Raw genomic sequence first — 26081 nt, forward strand, 5'->3', positions numbered from 1 at the left:
AATTTTCTTTTAACTTAGTTTAAGCTAATTTATTTGTATAGCACCATGAACATCCCTATCTGGCGGCAACTGGCACTTTGCAAATAATTGTTATTATTGTTTTTTTAATTGTTATTATCATCATTATCGGTTCTTATTTTGGAGAGGCACGTACACGTAAGTATACAAACGAGTTTGTATACCTATGTGTATTGTTTATCTTTATGCAAACATTTAGTGCAATCTTTTTCTTTAAGAAATTTCCCATACTACACATGCAGTGAGTGCAGGTGCGTAGTAAAACATTCAACACAAAATCTTTTTTAATCCCAAGTGTTTATCTGTTATCGGATAATCTTTGTTGTACAAAATAGTTTTTTTTCAAGTGGATAGACATCGTGATTAATAATAGTGATTGGTTTTAAAGTACATAAATGATTTGCTTGCCAGGAGTATTGCATTGATATTGTAATGGGTCAGCGGTTTAATCTTCAGAGTCAAAATAAAGACGAAACAGGCTCGAAAATACAGTTGAAGTCCAATTTTATTAATTAATAATTATTTTACTTACTTATCGCTACAAACTTGGCCGAAGTTCCAGTAATTAAAACGAACATTATTCATTTTTTCAAATTGAATAATAAATATTCTCTCAGAGGCTGGGCGGCCCTATAGATCATGATAATTTAGCAGCACACTTTAATTCTAAAATGGATCAAACTTAACTGGCCCAAATAAACTCATGCACATGGCCCTTAACTATTCATGCGCCAGGCAACTCTTGGATAACACATGATAGTACTATAGCCAATCGGAACACAACCAATTACAAAAAAGGGTATGTAGATATGCCACCGACCTCGAGAGAGGAGTTATAAATTAAATTAGATATAACCAATGACTAGAGTGGTACTGACTGTGAACCGGAGAAAGTAGGAGGTGCCTACAGCCCCACAAGAACGCTAAATCCCCTGAAAAAAACAGTTTATTGTCTAACATAAATGGGACATTTTATCGAAAATAAACACCTGTGTATATATATAATGCAGAAATTTAAGGCCAGGCCTTGTGTACCCTTCCCTGGCATACAATCGGTAACATAGGCGATTATATTAACAAACCAGTACCTCAAAAGTCGAGACTTATTCTATTCTACAATGTCACACTAATAACCATCCTAAGGTTACAAGTTAATCTAACTCCTCTATCGCTATAGCGCCCCCTTTAGGTTTGGGTTAAAGTTTGCTCTGTGTTAATGTGCATAGTTTGATATTTGATATATGGTTTAATTCTTGATAGGAATATCAAGATTGGTTCCAGTGAGAGTGAACCCATACCAACCATCTAGCTTCACATGTTATGTTGAGGGCATCCCACTTCCCAATGCATCCTCAGTTGATCTTTACAGACAGACTGGAAACAGCTATAACACGACAGGAATCACCAGGAGATCTAGCACTGTCTCAGGGTCAGAACGAGCTGTTGTCTTTGATGTTGTTAGTGTGTATACACATGAATATGGGGAATACGTTTGCATTCTTACCGTTGAAAATGTAGGCTATCCCAGTACGCCCATTACCAACGCAACCTATGGTAAGCAAACTGCGAAACATCGCTTTACTCTACTGCATCTGTGAGATATGTGTGAAATATGAAGCATTATATACCTATGTTTAGAAATCTAGCCATCTGATTGGTCGAAATTGGAGTCGTAATTTTAGCAATTCCCGTAAAGAATCGAACAATGCCAGAGTACCGGTTAGTCCATGAGTGAGATTCCCGCAAGATTCGGATACCGGGGAAATATCAAAATTTTGCTGGGATCCCCATTGCTTTACGTGTTAGACTTAGTTTGTGCGAGCGCGGATATTATAAAATGCTTTTTGTTTGTGATTGTCAAATTATTCTAATATTCATACATATTTCCGTTGAAGATTAACAGACATTCCGTGATGTTTTAACCAATCATTACTTAAGAAAAGTATAAAGTCAGCATTCTTGGTCGATTTTTGTGTCAATTCGGTAAAAGAAAGACATATCAAGTTTAAAATATCAACTGCTTTAATATTCGAGGCCTGGCTGTTGGCTCTCGGGAACGTTGCATCGTTCCATGTACCCTCGGCGCGCCACCCATCCAGGCGCGCCTCGGGGTCATGGGAGGAGGCAACGTCCCCTTAGGCGTATACAACAGCCAGGCCTTTCGTAGCAGTCGACATATCTATAATAATTAAATATCTTAAATGTATTATCGTTTCCAGTCACGCTGTCTGCATAGAGGCCGGGTTACAAGGGATTGCATCAGTTATGTTGTTAGTTTTCTTGTGTACTTTGGTAAATGCTAGACATATTGACTAGATAGAAGAACTTCAATTATAGGTGTGTCATTGATTTAAACGGTTATTTTTGTCAGTTCTGCCAGTCATTGAGAAAGCACCAGTGATAGTGAGCACCACCTCAACTACAGTAGGTCTTCGATGGCATGCATGGTCTGGAGAAGATGACATAGGTGATCCTCCTCTGGTAGGATATGATGTCTTTGTAGAGGAGGATGGTGAAGTGGTAACGGATCAGAGAGTAGATCAACCCACAACATCAGCCATCGTTAGTAACCTGACACCAGACACAGATTACATGTTTCGTGTAGCAGCAGTGAGGGAAGGAACCGGTGGAACAGGACCTGTGTCTCCTAGTAGCGAAGCAATAACTCGCTGTAGAAGTAAGTTTACTCAGAAGATAAATTATCAAATTAGCCAAGGATTTGTCATGATTTCAGAGTACAGAATAAAACATTTGAAAATGGTTATTTGTCAAAGTACACGTATAACATTATAAGTAAATGATGTATACATACAATTAGAATATTTATGCGCTTTACATTGGATTGAAGGGTCTTAAGATTATCATCGGTCACATAAAAATGTTTATATTTTTCATTCCATACATTTCATTATCTGATTTTTCTGTCTTTAGAAAAAATGTGATAAAAACAATTCCTTCTACAAAACATGCATTTCCCAAAATAATATTTATAGTGACCCTCATTGTGTTTTGCCCGATGGCAGTTTCATATTTTGTTTAAACTTTTAATTTAGAGCCACACAAATAGTACATGTCAGAGCATTGCATGATTTTGCCATGACCTGCATATACTTCTAATGACATCATCTACTATAGATCAAAGCCATTTAGTATCTTATATATAATTTTAAACTTCAGAACCCAGTGCTTCTCCAACTGGACTTCAAGTTTCAACCATCAACCCGAAAGAGCTAGAGGTGACATGGGAGGTATGAACTGTTTAAGAATGGCTGTTTGGTCACTTAGTGAAATGCAAAATGCATAACTGTTGATAGTCACAATAGATTGTATTGAGGTAAAACCACACCGTTAGGCCATAGAGCTGGTAAATATAATGTACTACCCAGATTAAATCTAAGTTTACCTACAATTTAATCGAGATATGTCAAATATGAACGTTTAATTTACTTACTTCACTATTACGCCTTTGACATTATTTACGTACTTCAACATGTGATTAAATGAAATGTTTCGTAATTGAATACAGGTGTATTCATTTTCAGTTCGCAAGATGGGAGTGTGTGTTTTGGGGTTTATAAAATACAATTTTGATGTAATTTCAAAGTAGGAAGCTTATATAAAGATGTTCTGTGATCAAGGGTTTTGGTTGAGCAGAATGCTCCATCACCTTTATTGCAGCATCCTTATTAATGCGAGAAACTGTTGTTAAAATATGATAACATCTTTTAGTATTGTTTACTAGTGTGAAAGTATCTTAGTTGTGATGCATGTAACATGTATTTGCACCTTTATGTTTCAGCACCTCCCCTCAGAATCAGCAGAATGCAGGAGTGGAGTGACTCATTATATGATCTACTATGCTTCTAGTGGATCAACTTCTTCAAACTCTCTCATGGTTCCTAATGACACTAGCTCCTACACGATAAGAGGGTTGGATACCTATCTGGACTATACCATTCAAATAACTGCATCAAATAAAGACGAGGAGAGTGATAGGAGCAGTGAGACTATCGGCAAAACAGTTGAAGAAAGTGAGACTTCATCAGCTAGTTTTCTTGGATTGTTGTAACGAAAAATTTCTTATTCTGATATATATAGAAAAGATGTGCAAAGCGCTGTTATTTATTTTGATATTGTTAGAGTTAAACACATTTCCCATGAGGGGAATGATAGGAGCAGTAAGACTATCCGCAATTATTGTTATGTTTGCAAATGAGATACAATCAATATTATTCAGTTGTATACAGTCTGAATTGAATATACATTTTTAGACCCTATCCTGGGATATCTTGAGACCTGTCCCATACGATTAATATGTACAATCATGTAAATGATCTAATACAAAGTTCATACAAGTTTGTTAATAAAGACTCTTATTATCTGCTTTCCATTAACAGTTGCACCTAGTCCTATCAATGTGGCTATACCACAGAGTACTACAAGCTCCTTCACTGTATCCTGGTCTACCCCTCTACCATCTAACTTGAATGGTAACATCCAGAAGTATATTATCCGCTACAAGCGAACTGATCTCGTTACTGATGGTGGCTATAAGATGGAGGAAGTATCGAATGGTGCGTTTGAAGGAGAGCATACTGTTATAGACCTGATAGCAAAGACCATCTACTCAGTTCAGGTAATACATGTCATGTACTTGTATGCATTTATATACGGCATGGAAAGGTTGGGCCTGTAAAAAAACTGTTGGGAAGTGGTGAATAGGAGAGGATTAGCATGGACGGGTCTTGCTTGAGAAGTAAAGATGATGAACATGTGAAAAGAGCGTGGGTTCTGGAAGTGGATGGCATAAGAGGGAAAGGAAGATCAATATTTGACAGAAAGATATAAAGAAAACCGAGTGGGGTTGGTCTAAATGAGGAGGATGCTTGAGACAAGAAGAAGTGAAGGAAGGGCGTGATAGTCAGTAATCCCTCGTAAGAGGGAAAAATGCTGACTTTAATCAATGCTGTAATAATGCATATACTTAAAGCAGGGCTCCCATTTAGCCGAGTTGGAGCCTCGAGTTGTGGCGAGCTGGCGCGATCTTATGGCAAGCAGTTTTATCATTAAAACATATTTCTTGATATCACGAAATCGAATTCTTGATATCAAGAATTACCATTGCTTTACAACGTAAAATTATTTCTTGATATCAAGAATTTATTTCTTAATAACAATTAATAATAAAACGGCTTGCCATAAGATCGCGCCAGCTCGCCACAACTCGAGGTTCCAACTCGGCTAAGTAGGAGCCCTGCTTTATAGTGGTCAACTATGCAAGTATACCATTCACTATTGACTGGGGTAGCTGTATTTAGATGCAATTGACTTGAATGTACTTAACAATGGATGCACTCAGAGGACACGAGCACTAAATTCAGACTGGTAAATTGCCCTATAAATTTGACACACATTGATGAGCATGTTTTGTCAAATATCCTTTTTGAGAATCCGCACTTGAGATGCGATGCCTAAACCAAACGATGACAGCTATTTTGTTTTGTTTGGGGGGGGGGGAGAGGAAGGGGTCTGAGAATTGAACTCACTTGGCTTCTAAAAGGACAGCTGTAGGTATGCTTTTAGTAAATAATAATAATAATATTCAGCTTTTATATAGCGCGAATCACAATTAAGTCTCTAAAAGAATCAGAAACGATATCGTTCATTGTTAAGAAATTTTTTTTATAGAACTATTTTTGTAATGATATCCATGTTTAATTATATAGGTACTGACCGTGAATGGAGCTGGTTCTAGTAATTGGTCAGAACCTGTGAATGCTAAGACTATACAGTCAGGTAAGAGCATTATAAGGCTGATCAATATTGTGTTCATACTTTAAACCTTTTTCCATAATAATTTAAAATTTGACTACTAAATTTTACTCATTCCCACATTTCATTTCATTTCATATCTTTATTGTGTCCATATAGGATAATTGTTGTATTTACATTAACAATCTTGCTTCAACATATGAACATAGGAACAACATACATGTATAATTGACAATCATAGGGCCCTGTTTTAGTATACTGGAACCATATGTTTCGCATAACTAAAAGCAATGTGTTAAGCAAAACAAAACAAAAAGCAAATAAAATATAAAAAAATAAAAGCAATGTGTTAAGAAGTGTATCACAAAGTTCTATCTCAACTTGAATGATATAAGGTGGACATAACTTGTCATTCTTTAGTCCCTTCTGTTCCATGGATGACACATTTTGCCCAAGAATGTCTGCAAACACTTTTTCGAACTAAGAATTGTTATGTTTTACTTCCTGACACAGAAACAAACATTTATCTGCGTAAGGTACTTTATTCCCATATATTTGGAGCTCAAATAAGCAACAAAACAAGCGTTTTGAATCAAACTGAAGAATTGAAAATCAGTTAACTATTTATATTACTTTAACCAAATCTGCGTAAACCTATCCCTTAATTCGTAACGCTGTTGCACAAATGGTCTAACAGACATAGCCTTTTACCGTTTACTTTATATTAAATCGCTAATATACACAATACTATAAATACCCTTTTACAGCAACGCTACATGCACTTCTTTTTAACCTTCCATCCACGAACAAACTAAGATCAATAGTTTTAACACAGAATGTCACTTGTAATTGATTTGTAGTCCCTGAGATCCCACAAATTATGGAAAAGGGGGGATCTATGGACAGCAAACAACCCATGGCAAGGGTTTATCATTTGTAAGTCGTAAGTTCTAAACACATACGTTTAGAGCACATTATTCCTCCAAGACATGCTTTTGAATTCCTTAACAGGAGCGATCCAATCTTTACTCATAGGAACCGATGATGTGACCAGCTGTCAATATTGCCAACATCTGCTGATACTTTACGTGGCTAATGTACCTGATTGCACAATACATGAATATACACACACAAAATGAATATATAAAATAATGAAGATGAATTTCCCCATTCTCCCTAGACTTTAATACAGGAGCCACCGCATTCCTATATTTGATTGGTACATTGTATGAGTCATGTTTCATTTATGATTACAACACGATAGATGGCTCTCCCAGTGCATCAGTTGGACTGATAATATGGGGTTCCATGGCTTCCCTCATTAATATCATCCTGGTCATTATTCTCATTCTCGTCATCTTTAGAAGGTAAGTGACAGGGAGACCGTTATCTAGTAAGGTCATTAAAATAGTTAAAATACACTGTAAACAGACAGATGATAACGAAAACAAAACTATAGTATGACTCAATATATTTTTAACATAAATCAAATTATAGATTTGATATCACCCTCAATGGTTTTCCTTTAAACTGATGCGTGTTTTGGTTATCATAATGTACAGTACACTACCTTTGGTCAGTAATGAACTCTTTGAACACAAAATTAGACGATAAAAAAAGGTCAAATACTTGACAATCTGAAGTGAGACAAAACGATAATGGACAAAGTGATTGCAAGATTTTCCGTATGCGGGCAAGTATTGAATCCAATGACCGGTGTAATAGTATATTTGTAAAGCGCTTAGATACATTGGTATTAAGCGCTGTATACAAACGGAATAGTATTAGTTATTACTATTTTTCTTAAGGCCTTCAATATATACAATGAATTGTTTATAATGTGTTTAAAAGTATTGTATTATAAGATACATCCACAATCACACACATGCAGCTATTATGATAATAAAGGACCTTTTCTCCTTCACTTGTATTTGAACTTTGAGTGTGTGGGTGTGTGTGCGTGTGTTTGTGTGTGTACATGTACTCACAATGTCGTTACAGAGAAGAAGGAAATAAATATTTGTTTCTATTTCACTTCCAGGAAAAAACAAAGGCGTTTAACGGCCGAACCGTCGCCACCAGACAATGCACGTGAGACCTCATCTCAGCATGAGAATCGTGCATTTGACGTCTCCAACCAAGACCCCAATACTTACGAAGACCTTAATACTGATACCGACCCTCATACCCATCAATGTCTGAAGAAACCCGCCATCAACGTACCCTATCCAGATAGCACAAAATCAGATTTGGAAGACGCTTACGAAGATATGTGTATATAGAGCCAACAAGCGAAGCAGAGGGGTATGGTGTCAGCATTGATACATGCTGGATCAACAATAATGAACATGTTATGAAATCAACAGAGTTGGCAATCTTTATCATGATGCTCATACTCCCTTATTAATGCTCATACTACGGTGATAATCTATTTCAATTATTATAAGAGTTTATAACAAAACATGCTACTTTCAAAATGTTATACAAACAGTAAATATGTTATGTGATTTTTATATTATTACTGGCTTGTAAATAAGGGGATGAAAGGGTAAATTTATGTCTTAATTTTTCAAATTAACTTCCATTTGCAGTGCACAGATTCCGCTTATGAAATATTCACTACTATTGTACAGGAAATATATATTTTTCAACTCTGTTTTTTCTTGAGGTGGTGAAACGTTCCTGAGTATCGTTAAAGTTACCTTCCAAACCTTGTTGCCCCCTCCAATTTTAAATTATTTCATACATGTTTTTGTATGTTTTCTCTTTATATTCTGTTTATCGCTGTATTTTGTGATATATTTAACCCATTATGCTCAATAATATAAATAATATAAATTATAATATTCGGGGAACTTTTTTATACAAAGCTACCATGGGCTTTTCCTTTGTTCTCTATTTTCATTTGAAACTATGGTATTAACTAAACATTCCTTGCATTAATATATACTTGTATGATTATTTGCAATTGCTGTGTTTTTTTATGAAAATGAAATAAATAAACGAACTTGAACTTCAACTTCAACTTGAAGTAATAGCTCATTTTTTAGATTTGTGAGACGTGTAGATAATATTTTGTTTTTCATTGTAAGCATTTGTAAGATTATTATAATATTCAGTATTTAGGTATATTACCCACGAGCACAATTGTCGAAATTTTCTTTTACACTCTATAAGGAGTTTGCTCTTAGCCAATCAAATGGCCTGATTTCAGTAGCTTGTAACAGGGATTGTAACTTGTTATCAATAAAAAGCTTCATGAAACAGGTCCTTGGTTCCGGAATTGATAGGTGACGTGATACTTGCGATGAATAATCAGAAGATAAAAAACGACTGGGAATTTCCAAACGAAGGGTCATTGTCCGATTTACGCCCCTAATTCTTCTTTGTTCTTATCGTGTCCTCTTAAAAAAAACTACTTGACCTCCGGATCCAAATAACTCTACTGCGTGACGAAACTTAAAACAAATGACAAAATGACAAACAATATTATAATAAACTACACGCTATGTATAGTTGTTTTAAAGAATGTGTATTAATATAAACATTTCTTTATCTTCGATAATATCTTCTTAAAGATGAGTTCCGGTCAAAAAAAAAGAATTATCACAGAATCAAACGAAACTTACACTGAATGTTCAAGATTACAAATAAATGTCATTGCCAAACAATGTTGGTAAAAAGTGTATATTGGGTGGGTAATGAGCATAGAAAGATTAGGAAATGTATGTTGGTAGCCCCGACTCGATTTGTGTAGTCTTATATACATCTTTCTGTGTACAGTGCTTGTTACTTTACCAAGACTTGGGCCAAGTTTATTATGATTTTGATGACTCCAGAATCTTACAGTACACACCAATACATTTATGCTACATGATCAACTTTTTCTGATTCATTCCACACCTTTCCTTTCACAATGCAATCGGATGACCAGAACTCACCTTTATCTTTAACGTAGTTACAATTTGAATGTACATCTCTGAACTTGGTAGATTACAAACTGACATGTTATAAAATCGTTTGAACGGCGATATAGAGTTTACTAGAAAGAAATGACATGAATACAGATATTAAGTTATCACTAACGAAAAAAAGAAAGTTGATGAATTTTCAGGTAGGCTAGCCTACATAGCAAACTTGAGAGGAGTTCGCAAAATACATATTAAATTACTTATTTGTGTTTGATTGAATGCAACTTTATAACTTACTTAATTTTAATGGGAATTCGCTCTAACTTTCAGTGACTCGTATTTCTAATTTCTCTGTAGACTTTCCCTGTAAATGGTTTCGTATCAGGGCAATAACTCCCTGGAAAATCATCCCCGGAAAATTACCTTCCCCTCCCCCCCCCCCCCAGAATACTACCCCCGAGGACAGTTATCCCAACAGGACAATTACCTCCCGTAAAATTACCCCGGATAATTACCCCCGACAACTACCCCCCCCCCCCCCCCCCCCGCCTCTCGAGGACAATAGTTTGAAAGTCATATTAACGAGTGTAATTTGGGAATGTAATACAAGCTTTTCATTAACAAAATATAAACATGGAAAATGAAAAGGACCGACAGTTGTTCGTCAGACCTCATTTAAAAAAAATCCAAATCGTGGTAAACTGCGTCTCAGTATCGGAATTCAATGACAAGCCATAAAATACAAAGAGCTACTGTCACGATAGCTGAAACAACCCAAAGTCCGCACTTACACCATCCCCAAACCCCAAGCGGTGCCTGCTCGGCCGCAGCAAAGTGGCCAGATGGGTGGGGAGTGCTGACCTTGAACAGTCGAAAGAAAAACAAGGGGAAAAAGGAGGGAAATGAGATGAAGTACAAAGAAATGTGATAAAAACCATGATCATTAAACAAAAATAATATTTAAAGAAATTAAATGAATGATTAGATACAAAAATAGACCTGACTAGACAAAAAGTGATTTAGTAAATGATTAGTCAAATAAATAATTGATAAATTTGATAAATGAATGAATGTATGAATAAATGAATAGTTAAATTGATATCATTAATACACACATTTATGTGCATATCTTGTACATGAAATGGGATGCGGATCTATGTCTAAATATTTGTTTAATATATCAATTCGTTGCATCCTTCCCAGTAATGCCTGGGCCCTTAAATTAATGGATTCACAATTTAAAGGCTCCCTTTCCAATTAACAAAGCCAGCTCAATGTGCTTAAATTGATTTACAATCATCAAATTATTTGTCACGGAGGGGGTAGGGTGGGAGGGGTTTGAGCCCCAGGCCACCCCTCTAGAACTGCCCCCTTCTATTGAAACAGAATAATTTTAGACTTACTGAACTGTCAATGTCAACTCCTGTTGATGGCATATCCGCTGGACCATTAGAAAACATCCCCTGGCCCTGTGTGGAGTAGTCCAGGTTTCTTGACGGAGTTGCATCCCAATTTATTGGCCCATCATGAGGGCTTGGTGAGTAGGATGTATCGTAAGCAGCGTTGTGTGTCGCGTCCACGAGGTATCTCGTATCTTTTAAAGGAAGGAGTAACGGATTATATTGGACATAAAGGTGAGAGTAAGAGGGAAAGAAAGAAAGAAATCAAGAGAAAAAGAGAGAGAGAGAATGAAAGAGAGAGCAAAAGAGAAAGAATGAGAGAGAGAGAGAGAGCGCGAGATTAAAAAAAAGATTAAGAGGGAGGGGGAGGGATATATTAATATATTTATGTGTGTGCATGTGTGTGTGTGAAGAAAGAGGGAGAGAGAAAGGGGAAGAGCGGAAGGATAAAGAGAAAGAGTTGGCATTTTTTGTGTTTTCAAATTTCCAACGTTTATGAATGTATTTTAAAGTTGACACGGCCCCAATTAAAAAACAGTTTTGTCGCTATTTAGGCTTTCTACCGTGCACAGATTATATTCATGAATATATAATTAAAATCTTCTTTTTTGTTAATTTCACGGTTAGGGTTAATGAAAGTGTCTGTAATAAAGTTGAGTTGGTGTGGAATCGATCAGAAAAGGTTGATCATTTAGCAAATAAGTATTGGTGTGTACTGCAAGGTTGTGGAATCATTAAAATGAAAAGAAATTTTGCCCAGTCTTGGTTACAAACACTGTGCATAGAAAGATGTAAAGGGCACTATTCAAACATGTGGCCTACGTTGTTACATGCCATATTTACTATTAAGGCATTTGCTTTTCAAGAAACTTTTTGTATCTGATGTTCTTCAGCTCTTGCTTAATAACAATGATAACGCTCAAAAATTATGTATTACCTCTTCCAAGATCTCAACCTTCTCTTTAAGTCTGGCATACTTAAAGATACTATGTCCTTTTTGCAGCCAACACCAAATTCTGTAGAGCTTTGCAGGAATTATGCATATGTAATGTATGTCCTATCTGTGAAATTTAAACGTTAGCAGTATCCTAATATTCAAATTTCGCACGGAAATCCGTTTACTTGCTAGACTTCACTGTCAGACACTATTGAGTGACTGACTAGCCTTTTTCTTCTTTGGTAATAACATACATAAAATTAGCTGTAAAGGGTACATAAGTATTTGTCTTTATCAATAACCCACTCTTGTAATGGCCAAAATTAAACTGATTGAATCTTTGCGCACCATAAAACGTACGACCATTCGATACACTGGTCTGAAAATCAAGACTATTACGTATTGGCTCTATAACTCCTAAGTCGATTCGACAACTAATAGCCATTATTTTCCCACTTAAAGACGTTTTCAAGTCCCCCTTTTTTAGGGAAGTTCTAAATTAGTATTATCTTTCAAATGCCGTTGGTATTTTACGTTTTCATTTTTTTGGTCTGCAAATGGGTCATAGTACCTTTAAGTCTGGCATACTTAAACTAGATTAATTGATCGTAAATCAATCTCCGCAAGAACGTAATGATGACGTAAAACAGAAAACTGTGGACCCCATTATGCCAGATTACAGCTATCAGAGTACAAACATGTGTCATGCATTTGATGTATATGTATGATTGATTATATGCTAAAAATTCTGTTATCTGCCTTTATAACCAATGGACCGGGTAGAATTGCATTTTTCCCTGAATCATTTTTACATCACTACTTTGTGAAATGATTTATATTTCATATCATCAAACAATGTTGATTTATCCATTCTATGTATACTCCGTACGTAGTTCTTTTTTTTTTTAATAAAGAAGTGATTTTAAGAACAGTTCAACATTTTGTATTAATCCTCTAAAAACATGTGTGAATCTTACCTGACATCGTGTGCTCGTGTTTGCCTTGTTGAGCTTGAGAATAAAGTCAATATCACCGATTCAGGGCTTCAGAAGATGGTCAAGGAGTTGACGAAGAATAATGAATTCTTTCGGCGTCTGCACTGAATCTAAAATCATGCAGAGTTTAATATGACTGATGTATATTGCAAGGTGCTCAAAGACATACTGCATAAAAGACACGACATCTCTCTGCCAAACCAAATCTATACATTTTTTTTATCGGACATTTCCTTTGGGTTTTCCACCTAGTCTTTTTATAACTGATAACATGTTATTTGATAACAATTACAAATATTGCTCTATCACTTAACACCAAGCTTTCTTTATCTTTTAGCCTCTCTCTCAAATTTTATCTTTCTCTCTCTCTCTCTCTCTCTCTTCTCTTTCTCTCTCTCTCTCTGTACATAGGTTCTAGGACAATAACCTCCTAGACAATCACGCTCCGGCAAATTAACAACGGGACAATCCCCCCCCCCCCAAGGAAAATAACCCTCCTGAAAATTACCCCCGGAAAAATTATCCCGCTGGACAATCACAGCCCTCCCTGAGGACAATCCCCCCCCCCCTGAAAATAACCTCATTCGACAACTTCCCTCCCCCGTCGAGATTGATAGATCACGTGATACTTGCGTTGATTAATCAGCAGATAAAGAACGTCTGGGAATTCCCAAACGAACATACCATTATTTAATCTACGCCCCCAATTCTTCTTTGTTCTCATCGTGTCCTCTTTAAAGGCTACTTGACCTTCAGATAAACTACGGATCCCAATAACTGTACTGTTCGACGAAACTAAAAACAAGAGATATGTTTTTGCTGATAAAGGACACACACTATTATAATAAACTTCACGCTATGTATATTTGTTTTAAAGAAAGTTTATTAATATCAACATATCTTAATCTTCGACAATATAATCTTGACGTGTTACAATTTTAATGTACAGTTCTGAACTTAGTATATACATCACATAGTCATTATATATCATCTTAAAACGTTCTCTGTATAATATATTTATTTCAGCACACATAATATATTCTGCTTACTCTTCAAGGGTATAACAATAATGATCAACATTCGTATACAAAATTACAAACTGACAGGTTTTATATTCTTTTGAAGAGCGATATCCAGTTTACTAGAAAGAATTGAAATGACTACAGCGATTTCCGTTTTACTTGTAAATGGTATTAATGGTACTCCACTCGTGGTTATCTTCACTCTGAATGAAACAGGGTTACCTTAATAGAAACCCAATTAAACAGAATAAATTACTTGTTTATTCAAAATTATCTTTTAAATAATACCGACAATTGGAAAGCATTTTTCTGTTGCAGTTTATTTACACTACTAACATGATCAAGAAGAAGAAGAAAAAGAACAAGAACAAGAAGGAGAAGGAGAAGGGAAAGGGAAAGGAGGAGGATAAGAAGGGGAACAAGAGGGGAGATAGGAAAGGGGAAGAAGAAGAAGTAGGAAAGGGGGAAAAAAGGGAGAACAAGAGAAAAGAAAAGAAGAAGAAGGAAAAGGAAAGAAACAAGAATGAAAAAGAAAACGAAGAAGAATATAAAGGGGAAGAAGAATAAGAAGAAAAGGAAGGAGAGGACGAAGTAAAGAAAAAGAGAAAGAAGATAAAACTTTGGGAGGGAGGGGGAGGGGTCTTTCGGGAGATAATTTGAATGAGGGATACAGTAAAACACTAGACATTCATATTATGATAACAAAGATGGGCAAAAGTAAGAAATGGAAATATTTTATATATGTAACCCGATCGGCGAGTCCAAGGCACAGCCCGGAAGTAAGGAGGGGGGGGGGGGGGGGGGTCCTCCCCCTCTTAAAGTAGAACGATGTGTAGTAGCATAACGATTAAAATAACAAAATATTTCATCATGTCCGTACTTGATCCCTTTTCGGGTTAAACTTCAAGAAAAAAATGGAATATAAACAACTTTGGATACTTGAAACACTGAGAGCGAAAAGGTCGCGGGGTGGAGCCCAGGTACGGTACAATGTGATTGAGTAAGGGAGATATCTATATAGCTCCTCTCCACACAGGTGATGGATGACGTCAGCTGCCCACACTAAGGCCATAAATACAAATGACAAGAGATGTACCATACGGCTTTATGGCGGGTAGCTTACGAGGGGTACCTGTTATACCATGGTTAAAGGGATCGCATTCGAATGTTTGGCCCATAAACAAAAAGGGCGACTAGCTGGAATGCTACCCAGGGAGTGGAGAATGTTCATGGTATAGTGCGGAATGGTAAATGGGTCCACTGACCGGGGTTGTTTGTCACTGATAAAGCATTTTTATAAGAAACAGGTATTATTGTCATCATTATTGTCAATTATTATATTGGTAAACATAATGATATTCAATACGATGGTCAATTCTCAAATAACAAGTGCCTTAAAAAACGCGAAAATTAGATTAACTTGATCTGTATTTCAGTTAAGGTATACCAAAAGTAAGCTCACGTGTAGTACCACACACCTATCACAAACATTGCTATGTCTAGAAATCCGCTGTGAAAAAAAGATTGATTCATCCTTCGGAGATAAAAAGACTAGCCTAAACAAACCACTATAAAACAATGCGAAAGTTGTAATATTCAATATTTACACGAAATGACGCATGTCATTAAGAATTCGAGTAAAGCAAAAGCGATATGCACCCATATAGGCCCGATGTATAACACATAGATATACATGGCATAAATGCATGAAACGAAACATAATGTAAAAAAGAGAACCACACCACACATTTTTAATCTAGTAAACTTGAATATTTGTATATCGGAACTGTCGGTGTATTCCCGCCATTCGAAACACTGCAATTCGACGATGTCTTATTATTCAAACCACTAAAAGTATCATTCATGCTACTATTCGAGGACAGGATATCATTCATACCAAACGTGTCGTTCACACTGCCAGAAGATGAGAGTTTTTCGTTCACACTCTGAACAGGCGATAGTTTATCGATAACACCGCCTGGATGTATCGGGACATGAGTATCAATCAAACCGATATCCATCGAATCGTTATATCCCATGACGTCATCGAATGGACGATGAAACTCCGCGATGCCATCCGTGCACATGGTATCCAATGAATTCGTATTACCGGCGGAAGTGATGTCAGAGGTCAGCGGATCGGTCAAAGGGTCTTCGTTTTTATCCGGTGGGCCGATGTAGACGCCGCCGAAGTTAGCGTAAAGATCCATGCCATCGGGATCGTGTTCGTCATCGTCGTCATCATCCGGGACCTCCTCAGACCAGCGAGGGATCAGAGGTTGAGCGGTACTCAGCGATGACGTCACTTGCGGGGTCACCACTGCTCTGCAAGGAGGTTTAGTGATTAAGGGAAGACATGGGTTTTAACATACAGACAGACGTTACTATCGACTCACACGTGAAACACAACATCAACATGTTTACAATCAAGCTATAGAGGGTGTTGACAGATTCACGTTTTTTTATGACACACCTTGTACAAAATATACAGGTAAATCCCAAATATCTGGTCGTTTGGTGTGCCATACAGGCATTTTATGAACAGAAATAGACATCCATTTAATCATGTTAACTGTTACTATACACACTAAGAAAAAAATAGTGCAAGTATGCACCTTTAGGGGTGCAAACCAATGCAACAATAGCAGCACCTTTAAGGGTTAAATCCTGCACCCTTTTGAAAGGTGCAATCCTGCACCCTTTAAGAGGGTGCCAGATTGCACCTTTTAGGAGACATGTTAGTACCCTTAATGGTTCAATCCTACTCCATTAGGGGTGCAAACCGATGCAATAGCAGCACCTTTAGGGGTTCAATCCTGCACCCTTTAAAAGGTGCAATTCTGCACCCATCATCGAGAAATACTGGTAAAATTTGCTCGTACACAAATACATATTAAACATGCATGATGTTTCTTGGTTAGTAATCATATAATCAATATATCTATTGCTAAAACGTGAATGTAATTGCAACATGATCAGACAGAATAATCTATTGGTTAATGATTGCCAAAGGAAAATACAAATCATAAAATTGATGTGCATTGTCATAATTTGCTTAACAAATCATGATAATTGTATTTTTATGTGAACACGTGGAAAGTAATCATGAATATGCATGCAATATGCAAACTTTTATTTTGCACCCTTGTTTGGTCGATAGGGTTTATTTTTGTGGGAAGGGTGCAAGATCTTATATTGCACCCTTTTTTGAACCCCTTTTTCTTCAATAGGGTTTATTTTTATGTAAAGGGTGCAAACTCTTATTTTGCACTCTTTTTGCACCCTTTTTTCTAAGAGTGTAGTGTTCGGGTTGTCCCAATGTTTAGTATAATATAGTCATTAATCCTATATACTCATCAAATTTAATGAAATTGAGATGTTGTCAGTAACGTACGTGGACACAAAAGTTGGACTGCTCTTTAACCAATACATTCAAAACGAAATTCAAATAACTAGAACATGAAATACACAAATCATGAGAACGAAACAACAGTAAACGAAACATGAACGTATTACTAAACACTTTGGGAAAGATTCACAAATTAAGGAAAACAAACAAATTTGGGCGGTAAACACACTTATGAAAATGAATATAAGATTAAATTAATGATCAGAAACAAAACATTGTATACCAAAGCTAGCATGTTTAGTCTATCATCCCTGAAAAACTGTCAGAAAACATTTTCTTAACCAGCACCAATGAAGGCAGTCGGTTCTCCAAAAAAAAAAAAAAGTAGTAATAATAATAATAATACTTTACTACAGTAAACTATAAATAATAATATAAATGATAATTATTATAAAAATAATGATAATAATAACGAAAAATAAAACCCGGACCAAATGTGTGGGGCCTTGCCTCTCTGACACATCACTGATTTATCATATTATCATGAACAAAAAATTAAAAGAGAAAAGCGAGAAACAAAAAAAAAGATTCTTGACTCGAGAGTGACCTACTCTTTAGTGTGGTTGATCTTTGATGAGTGAACATTGAACGTCACGCTGACTGGAGAGGTCGCTGTTTTATTACTTTCAGCTGTAAGGTAGGAGAGAGAGAGGTGGGAGAGAGAAAGAGAGAGAGGTGGAAAGAGGGAGAGAGGGAGAGAGAGAGTGGATAGATGGAAAGAGATGTCTCACTTTTTTGTAATCAGTAGTGCGGAAATTGAACATTTATTTTAGACACAACATACCCTCGATATCTTAGGGAAATACAAACATAAACCGTTTCTACATAGGTATCACTTTCATTTACGGATAAGGATCATTTGTTCAAGTCCAAATTGTCCTTCAGCCACCGACTCTGCGACCTTCTGGTCCTACAAACAAATACTATTCAAAATGGTTGGTTATAAAACCTTTTAGCCCGTAAACCCATTGGCCTTCAGAACCATTTGTCCGATCGTCAGAGCTTTAAACCAATCACATGTCATATGTACAACCGCTTGATTCCTCTAGCTACTTACCTTTAATGGACGATTCAACCTATCAATCAATCAATTAATGAATCAATCAATCATATATGTTTTAATCAATCAATCAATCAATCATCGGTGGTTTAAATCAATCCCTGGCATATACTGGAGTTTTGGCTCAGTCAGTAGAGCGTCCGCCTCACAACTGGGAGGTCGTGGGTTCGAACCCCGGCCGCGTCATACCAAAATACGTTAAAAGATGGGAGTTGTTGCTACCTTGTTTGGCGTTCAACAATAAGGGATAGAGCAACGTCGATCTGGCGCTGCCCCGGCCCCCCCCCCCCCACTCAGGTTTCAAAATGACCGCATGCGTGTTGCCAAAATGTCCTTTTCGTAACAAAAGAAAAAGGTCGAGCCGTATTGACTTTACACACCGGACTTTTGCTGAAAAGGGGGGGATGCTGAAAAAGGCTCGTATACAAAAGAAAAAGGTCGAGCCGTATTGACTTTACACACCGGACTTTTGCTGAAAAGGGGGGGGGGGTCGGTTGGAACACGCATATGCGTACCCTAAATAACACTGAGTGGGGGGGGGGGGGCCGGGGGCGCTGCTCAGTGGCTGCCGGGCTCACGATCAATTGGGCAAAAAGAATTTCCGTTTCGGTTTAATAAAATTTGGAGTGGACTATTAGGCTATTATTATGTTATTATACAACCGTATGATTCATCTTGCTCCTTATCTTTAATGGACGATTCAAACTATCAATCAATCAACATCTTTTAAAAAAATGATCAATCAATCAATCAATTAATCGACGACCACTAACCACTCAATCAATCGATGAATCCTAAAGCCTATTCTTGATGTTTCTTACCTCTCGATCTCGCAGACATTGTTGAGTTCTCCAAGCCTGATGACCACTCATCACTGAACAGCAATGGAGCATCTTCTGGAGCGACCTTGGTGTACTCCGTCTCAAGATCCTTCACTATCTTGGTTTGCTGTGCAATAAAAATAGTAAATACTTGAACGCTTATGTCATTGATCTAATTTTAAAAGGGGGTGGGGGACATTCTAGATCGCTTGCAACAACAAAACAAGCAGTAGATGCAGGTTAAAGTCCCGCTGGTTCCAAGATTTTTGTTGACTTTTTTTTTCAATAACAGATCGATCAATCGATCTTATGTACTGGGTGTAAGCCACAAATATGTTTAAATAATTGAAATTTCTCCCAGGAAGCATTACATTTATAAAAACAGCAACATTGTTGTCATCGGACGAAATTACTCTAAACAAAAAACCTTTCCACAGAAAAAAATATCTATTTAATATGGATTGAGAGGGGTCTTACTTTAAAACAAAAATTATTCGAATGTTTACAAGTAATATCATCATGAATGGTTACAGAGTCAACTGCAATGTAAATTACCTTCTGTTAAGAATACCAGGTGTCATATCACATTTTTAAGACTTTCTATTTCTATGAATTTGATAACAATTATAAATATTAGTCCCATCCGCCTTCAGCGTGCCCCATGTTCATAGACAGTTCTAATGTCCTAGGGCATGACATTAATTTACATTTGCCACTCTCCACCCAGGTGTTAAACGGGTACAGGTGGGAAGGAATTCCTCGAATGCTATGAGCACCGAAAGCGGTAGCCTATAGCACTAGAGCCGGGGTAATGTTGGAGCGCTTTGAGCATTTTGCAAGGTGGATATGTGCGCTATATAAATATCTAATATTTATTATCCTTACAGCGAGCTTAGGCATCCAGCTGGGCCTTCGAAGATCTGGTTGAGGGCGCTTGCCTGTAGAAACAAACTATAAGTTGGCCATGAAAGAAAACACAATATTGACTTACATCTGATAGTTTCTTTGCGAGCTCGTTCTTCTCCATGGCTAGGCCTCGTAGCTTGCACTCAGAATCCATGGTTCCAGCATTAGTAGAGCAGGTCCGGGACTTATCCAGAGTACCGACAACCCGAATCCTCTCGTTTGCATTCGGGTTAATCCGAAGCTCGATTACCTGAAGTAATGGTACAGAAGAACCCAAGATTACGCAATGTGTATCACTATTCCAAGTTGACTCGTTACCAGTTAGAGGAAATTTTAGAAGGGAAGGGAGAGTCAACCTACCTCAATCACAGCTCAACTCTTGAATAAATATGATTGAAAAGAATTTCGAAAACAAATTATTAGGCAATTTCCATAGCTTTGCCAATCGCCTTTTAAATGTCTGAACATTGCAATGAGTGTATTACTCTCCTGCGGTCCGAAGACTAGACAGTGTGATGGGGGGGGGGGGGGGGAGAGGGGTCGGAGGGTCGACGCCCTTGTAAGTGTCCTTCGTTCTGAAGACTAGGCAGAGTGTGATGGGGCGGGGTGGGGGGAGGGAGGGGTCGGAGGGTCGACGCCCTTTAACTCACCTTCGGTACTAAGACTAGGCAGAGTGTGATGGGCGTAGGAGGGGGGTCGGAGGGTCGACGCCCTTGTAACTCACCTTCGGTCCGAAGACTAGGCAGAGTGTGATGGGCGGAGGAGGGGGGGGGGTCGGAGGGTGGACGCCCTTGTTACTCACCTTCGGTCCGAAGACCAGGCAGAGTGTGATGGGCCGGGGGGGGGGAGGTTGGGGGTCGGAGGGTCGTCGCCCTTGTAACTAACCTTCGGTCCGAAGACTAGGCAGAGTGTGATGGTTGTACAGAAGAGAATGAAGGTGGAGACGAGGCCATACGAAGCATTGGGGTTATCAGTGATGACGAATGAAAGAGATACGCCCAGTACGCACATGATCACCACGTTGTATACGCTCATGCCTATATACTTGCTGTCGTTGAGGGCAGGGATGCTGACGTGTCTTGTCTCCCATGCTAAGAACAGGCCGAAAATCTGAGAAGGGGAGAAAGAAAACGCAATAAACTGTGCACAGTAAAGGCCTACTTGCGAGAAAAAAATATCCCCCAACCGCGATTAAACAATAGTCTTTCTCACAAATGAGGTTTTTTGTAGTCGCTATCATGAACACAAATAATAGCCCTACTTTATGCTTATTCCATCCACTATAGAAAAAAATACTGTAAATGAGATATAGCGATGTGTATGATTTTTGTGTGATATATCATGAAAATAATGCCATATTTTAAACACTAAGATTTACATAGACTATTTGGTGTAAAGACATCCCAACTCCTTGTACGCATTCAATGCCAATGCTTCTGGTGTACTTTGAAATTGAGTGGTGAAGTTAGTGAAAATGATAAATACAAATAATGATGCATGTGCGGACGATTGATCGCAGCTTTTTTTCTATTTTTTTTTTGACGGAGCGTTTTTTTTAATGAATTAGTTACATTTTACACGTGATTTCTGTACACCAGGAATTTCTTCATAATGTAAAGTATTGTACCCGACCGCGTATGAGTTCGTGAATTGATGTTGGACGTTGCAGAATAAATTTGCAGAGACGGAAAGGTTTGATTACTCGACAGCGAGATTTGCTCAATGCAATCATCCTTACCCCCCCCCCCCCCCTCAAGACAACAATAGAACTACAACTTCTTTCAATTTTATTCATTTGCACAATGTAAGGCGCACTTGTAAACCAGCTTACTTAGCTGAACGTATCTCATAGCGATTAAACAAACATTACCAATTTGATTTAAAGTCCACTGGACTACTTATAACTACTTGCGCCCTCTATATAGTAAACAATGCCTAATCGGTGCCTGTTGGTTAATTGAGAGCTTATTTGATGATATAACCACCTGGCAGTGACCCTGCAGGGAGGTCTAATCCCCCTTGCCAAACTTGTACAGACGGGCTTTGAATATATGATACATATGGAATAATTGGTAAAGAATAATTACCATGAGAACTCCTTTGTAGATGTAGATAATAGAGAGCCATATCATTGTCCTCTGACTCTTACAGTTCAGCATTACAGGTATCAAGATGACGTCACGACCATTAGGGTCTTGCTGTAATGATATGATGGGAGACAACAAAATAGTGTAAATATTATTTACGTATGTCTAAGATAAAGACGATTGAACATAATTCCATCGCATTCATGCAGTTCGATGGCAACACCAAGCTAATAATGCAGTGATAAACTGGTCGCAATTGTATTATATTATTAAGTGTTGAATGACTTTATGACTAATGTGTAAATATGAGGAATATATGCTTTATGCGTAAAAATGTAAATTATATTAACTTATTTACATAAATTACCATAAATATGTATATGAGTAAATTTTCATTTAGGTTTAATCAGTTTAAATTACTATAATAATCTATACACTTCACTTGACATACATGCACATTTTCGAGGCGATCGGCCGTTTCACGGCCGAGATGATATGGGGATGGTCTTAGAAGCCCCCCCCCCCAGGCTATGCAGTTTCAAAATAGCCTAGACTAGCTTGGGTTAAGCGTAGTGGAAGGTTTTATTGTACTCCTACGTATTAGTAGTTTAGAAACATAGTTGTTACTTTCATGCATACATTGATTTGGCCGTAATTTAACGTATTATGACGTACTTCTACGTAGTTTAAGCTACGTTGAGGCTACATCTTTACCTAACCTTTCTTCTTGCTACGTACTTCTAATCAGTCTGAGCTACGATGTGATCACCCCTTTACTCACCCTTTCATCGAGTCTTACTTCCCGTGGTTCTACGGGGTCAACGACCTGCCATGTAATGAGAATGATGAGATCCACCACGAGCATCACACCCACGATAGCATAGAGCTGGTTGTCTCTGATCACCTGGTGAGGGCGATATCAAACAGAACAGAAATGTTGAAAAGTTTTGTTTTACAAAAGAAATTATTGCCAACAGGCATAGTAGACATCATGTAGGTAGGCATATATAGACTTACAACATGTAAAGTGTTATCTTGGATTACATCGTGTAGTTACATTGCATAATAACAAAGTATTTATAAGTTATGAATATGATGTGTAAAATGAGATCTACAACCAGGATCACACCTATCATAGAGCTAAACGAGCTTCACACCTACAATTGCATAGAGCTGATTGGGGAAAAGGAACTATTATTGTCGGAAAACAGGAATGGGGTTGACACGTGAGAAAAAGAGCACTTTAAATAGGATAACTACATTCGTTATGGTCTTTATCAACGCCCTCCTTGCTCTTTATTATATTGAATACAGATCAAAAGATGATTAACCCTAATAAGGCCGGGGGGGGCCATTATGGCCCCCCCCCCCCCTCCACGATTTTTCTGATTGTTCGAGAACGCATATGGATGGCGCCTCGCCGCTCGCTGACTTTTTTCTTTAGAGTCTTGCGCATCTTTAAAAAAAAAAAAAAAAAAAATCGGACCTATAGTTACAAGGTCACGTGACCTTTTGTCTTTGCATGTCAGCCCGAAAATCGCTCATTTTTGTGATTTGTGTACAAACATATGGAAATGTCATTTTTCCTAAAAATAGATCAAACATTGGTTATTGGGTCTTGTTTAAAGTTTAGGTGGTTGTTTTGGGAGTCAAATAAGTTGAATTGTAGGAAGAAATGAAAAAAAAAAAAAACAATAACATAAATAAGTTAAAAAAACAATGAAATACATAAGAAATTATCAAAACAAGAGATAACATAAGGAATAAGCTGGCTCTTCCAATTTTTTTTGTCGTATTATTGTTCCAAATGGTCTAATGAATATATGTAGTGAAAAAGAATGCTTAAATATGAATAATATAGGATTTATGGGTAAAAATGTGATTTTATGACGTTATTTGCATAAATTACCATAAATATGCAAATGAGGGATTTTTTTCTAAAATTGAAATTATCATATTGTTCTATACACTTCACTTGACATGCGTGCAAATTTTCGCGGAGATCGGCCGTTTCACGGCCGAGATCTTAGGGGGGGGGGGCCATAATGGCCCCCCCCCCCCCCCGGCCGTAGTAAGACTTCAAATAGCCCGGCCTTATTAGGGTTAAGAGTATAATAATCCAGAGCAGTGGTCACACTTGACTCTCAATCCAAGGGTCCGGGTACGAATCCCACCCTGGCACTAACGTCCTTTGGCAAAACATTAATCGACTTTTGTCACTTTCCACCAAGGTGTAATTGGATACCTGATATGCCAGAGCGCTACATGATTGGCTGCCTGTATGACCGGGGTAATAATGGTGGAGCGCCAGGAGCATCACGACATGACGGTCACGTGCACTATATATGAAGCCACCATTATTATTATCATTATTATTACCTTTTTCTTCATCTTGATATTGGTGAAGATACGATGTACCCTCCATGTCTTACTGAACATCGCTCCGAACGCTAGGGTGAACCCGATACAAAGAAACCATCCACGGGCCTGCAAACAAACAAAGAAAGTCAACTCGTTAAACCAGTCATACCAGAAGGTATCGGTCATTATATAAGATTTATTAAAAAAGTGGGATTTATTCCTTCACTCTTAAAGTAGGTAAGTAAATGGTTATTTGTCCTCTATCTGTGTCTCAATACACATCGAATTTCATGAAATAAGAAACGAAAGTTTTAAAGCAGAGGTAATTTACTTTGAGGACTGGCTGAACAATAATATGTTTTGCCAGTAACATTTCAATATACTAATCCTAAGGATTTTTCAAATATATTGGCACATTTTTTTTTTATCTTCCAATATCCTTCAGTGTTTAAGCGTTTCTTTACATGAAATGATAACATCAGTGTTAAGTGACGAAAGGCCGAGGGTTTTTTTTACCGTGCAGACTGCTTTGAATGAGTTATCTCCAACCATCCCGTGATCGAGACCGAGGAGGAAGATACTCCCATAGGTCAGTATACCACCCATGATGATCAGGTTATTCAGGAATGGACTGGACATCTTGATAAATCTGCAGAGGTCAAATGTTATCAGCAGATAGAGTTCATAATTGTTATAACATGATGACGTGGATCCTAATCAGATGATTGGTTGATACCGTACACGTGACCATGTATTTATTTTGCCTAACACGTAATAACAATAATGACCTCTATCTTCTTAAAACCTTTGACATCTGCAGATCGATCAAGATGTCTAAATCTGCAGAGGTCAAGGTTATCAGAAGACGAAGGTCATTATTGTTATTTTCTCTTTAATCATAAATAGAACATTATATCACAATACACCAATGAAATAAGGAGGTTAATGTCCCATTTACGATGATAAGATTATTCAAAAAGGGACTAGACATCTTGATAAATCTGCAGAGGTCAAAGTTTATCAGAAGATAAAGGTCATTATTGTTATTATCTCTTTAAAGGCACACTACACTACTGTTAGCCACTTGCGCCCTCTATATAACAAACAATGCCTAATCGGTGACCATTGGTCCCCCATGATCCTCTTTTTCTTATGTTAACTGAGAGCTGAGTTGATGAGATAACCGCCTGTCCAGTGACCTTGCAGAGCGGTCTAATCCCTCCTGTAAACTACGGCAGATAAGCTTTAAAGTGACTCGGTAACATTGTTGAAGGTCGATGAAAACAAATGAGTAATTTTTTGATGAAATGTTACGTAGTATACTCCTTCTACTGTACTCGCCCTCTAACATGCAAACAATCCTAAAACAATTCTCAAATCTC

General features: G+C 37.5%; 3 protein-coding genes across 3 annotated transcripts in view; 1 reads left to right on the forward strand and 2 right to left on the reverse strand.

Annotated features, from left to right (window-relative positions):
* The first annotated feature begins 450 nt into the window (after nt 1-450).
* On the forward strand, nt 451-7158 carry LOC589533 (neogenin). Its single transcript, XM_030993598.1, has 7 exons — nt 451-496; nt 1279-1572; nt 2390-2695; nt 3196-3266; nt 3818-4049; nt 4416-4654; nt 5745-7158. The coding sequence occupies exons 1-7, from the start codon at nt 451-453 to the stop codon at nt 5856-5858; spliced, it is 1302 nt and encodes a 433-aa protein (XP_030849458.1). The 3' UTR covers nt 5859-7158.
* Nucleotides 7159-10258: 3100 nt separating this feature from the next.
* LOC115927087 lies at nt 10259-13039 on the reverse strand. Its single transcript, XM_030992559.1, has 3 exons — nt 13016-13039; nt 11105-11295; nt 10259-10562 (listed from the first exon to the last, which is right to left on the reverse strand). Exons 1-3 carry the CDS (start codon nt 13020-13022, stop codon nt 10410-10412), a joined length of 351 nt encoding a protein of 116 aa, XP_030848419.1. The 5' UTR covers nt 13023-13039; the 3' UTR covers nt 10259-10409.
* A 1680-nt stretch (nt 13040-14719) lies between these two features.
* Nucleotides 14720-26081, reverse strand: part of LOC576813 (gamma-aminobutyric acid type B receptor subunit 2) — a 33176-nt gene continuing 21814 nt past the window's right edge. Inside the window, exons 11-19 of the mRNA XM_030993599.1 lie at nt 25216-25348; nt 24718-24825; nt 23120-23242; nt 22339-22449; nt 21137-21361; nt 20337-20501; nt 19346-19472; nt 18016-18094; nt 14720-16380 (exon numbers count right to left, since the gene is read on the reverse strand). Of these exons, the coding sequence (XP_030849459.1) occupies nt 15807-16380; nt 18016-18094; nt 19346-19472; nt 20337-20501; nt 21137-21361; nt 22339-22449; nt 23120-23242; nt 24718-24825; nt 25216-25348 (1645 nt within the window). The 3' untranslated portion in view covers nt 14720-15806. The remainder of the gene's footprint in view (nt 16381-18015; nt 18095-19345; nt 19473-20336; nt 20502-21136; nt 21362-22338; nt 22450-23119; nt 23243-24717; nt 24826-25215; nt 25349-26081) is intronic.

The sequence above is a fragment of the Strongylocentrotus purpuratus genome, unplaced genomic scaffold (genome assembly GCF_000002235.5).
Source record: "Strongylocentrotus purpuratus isolate Spur 01 unplaced genomic scaffold, Spur_5.0 spur5_scaffold_20, whole genome shotgun sequence".
NCBI lineage: Eukaryota > Metazoa > Echinodermata > Echinoidea > Camarodonta > Strongylocentrotidae > Strongylocentrotus > Strongylocentrotus purpuratus.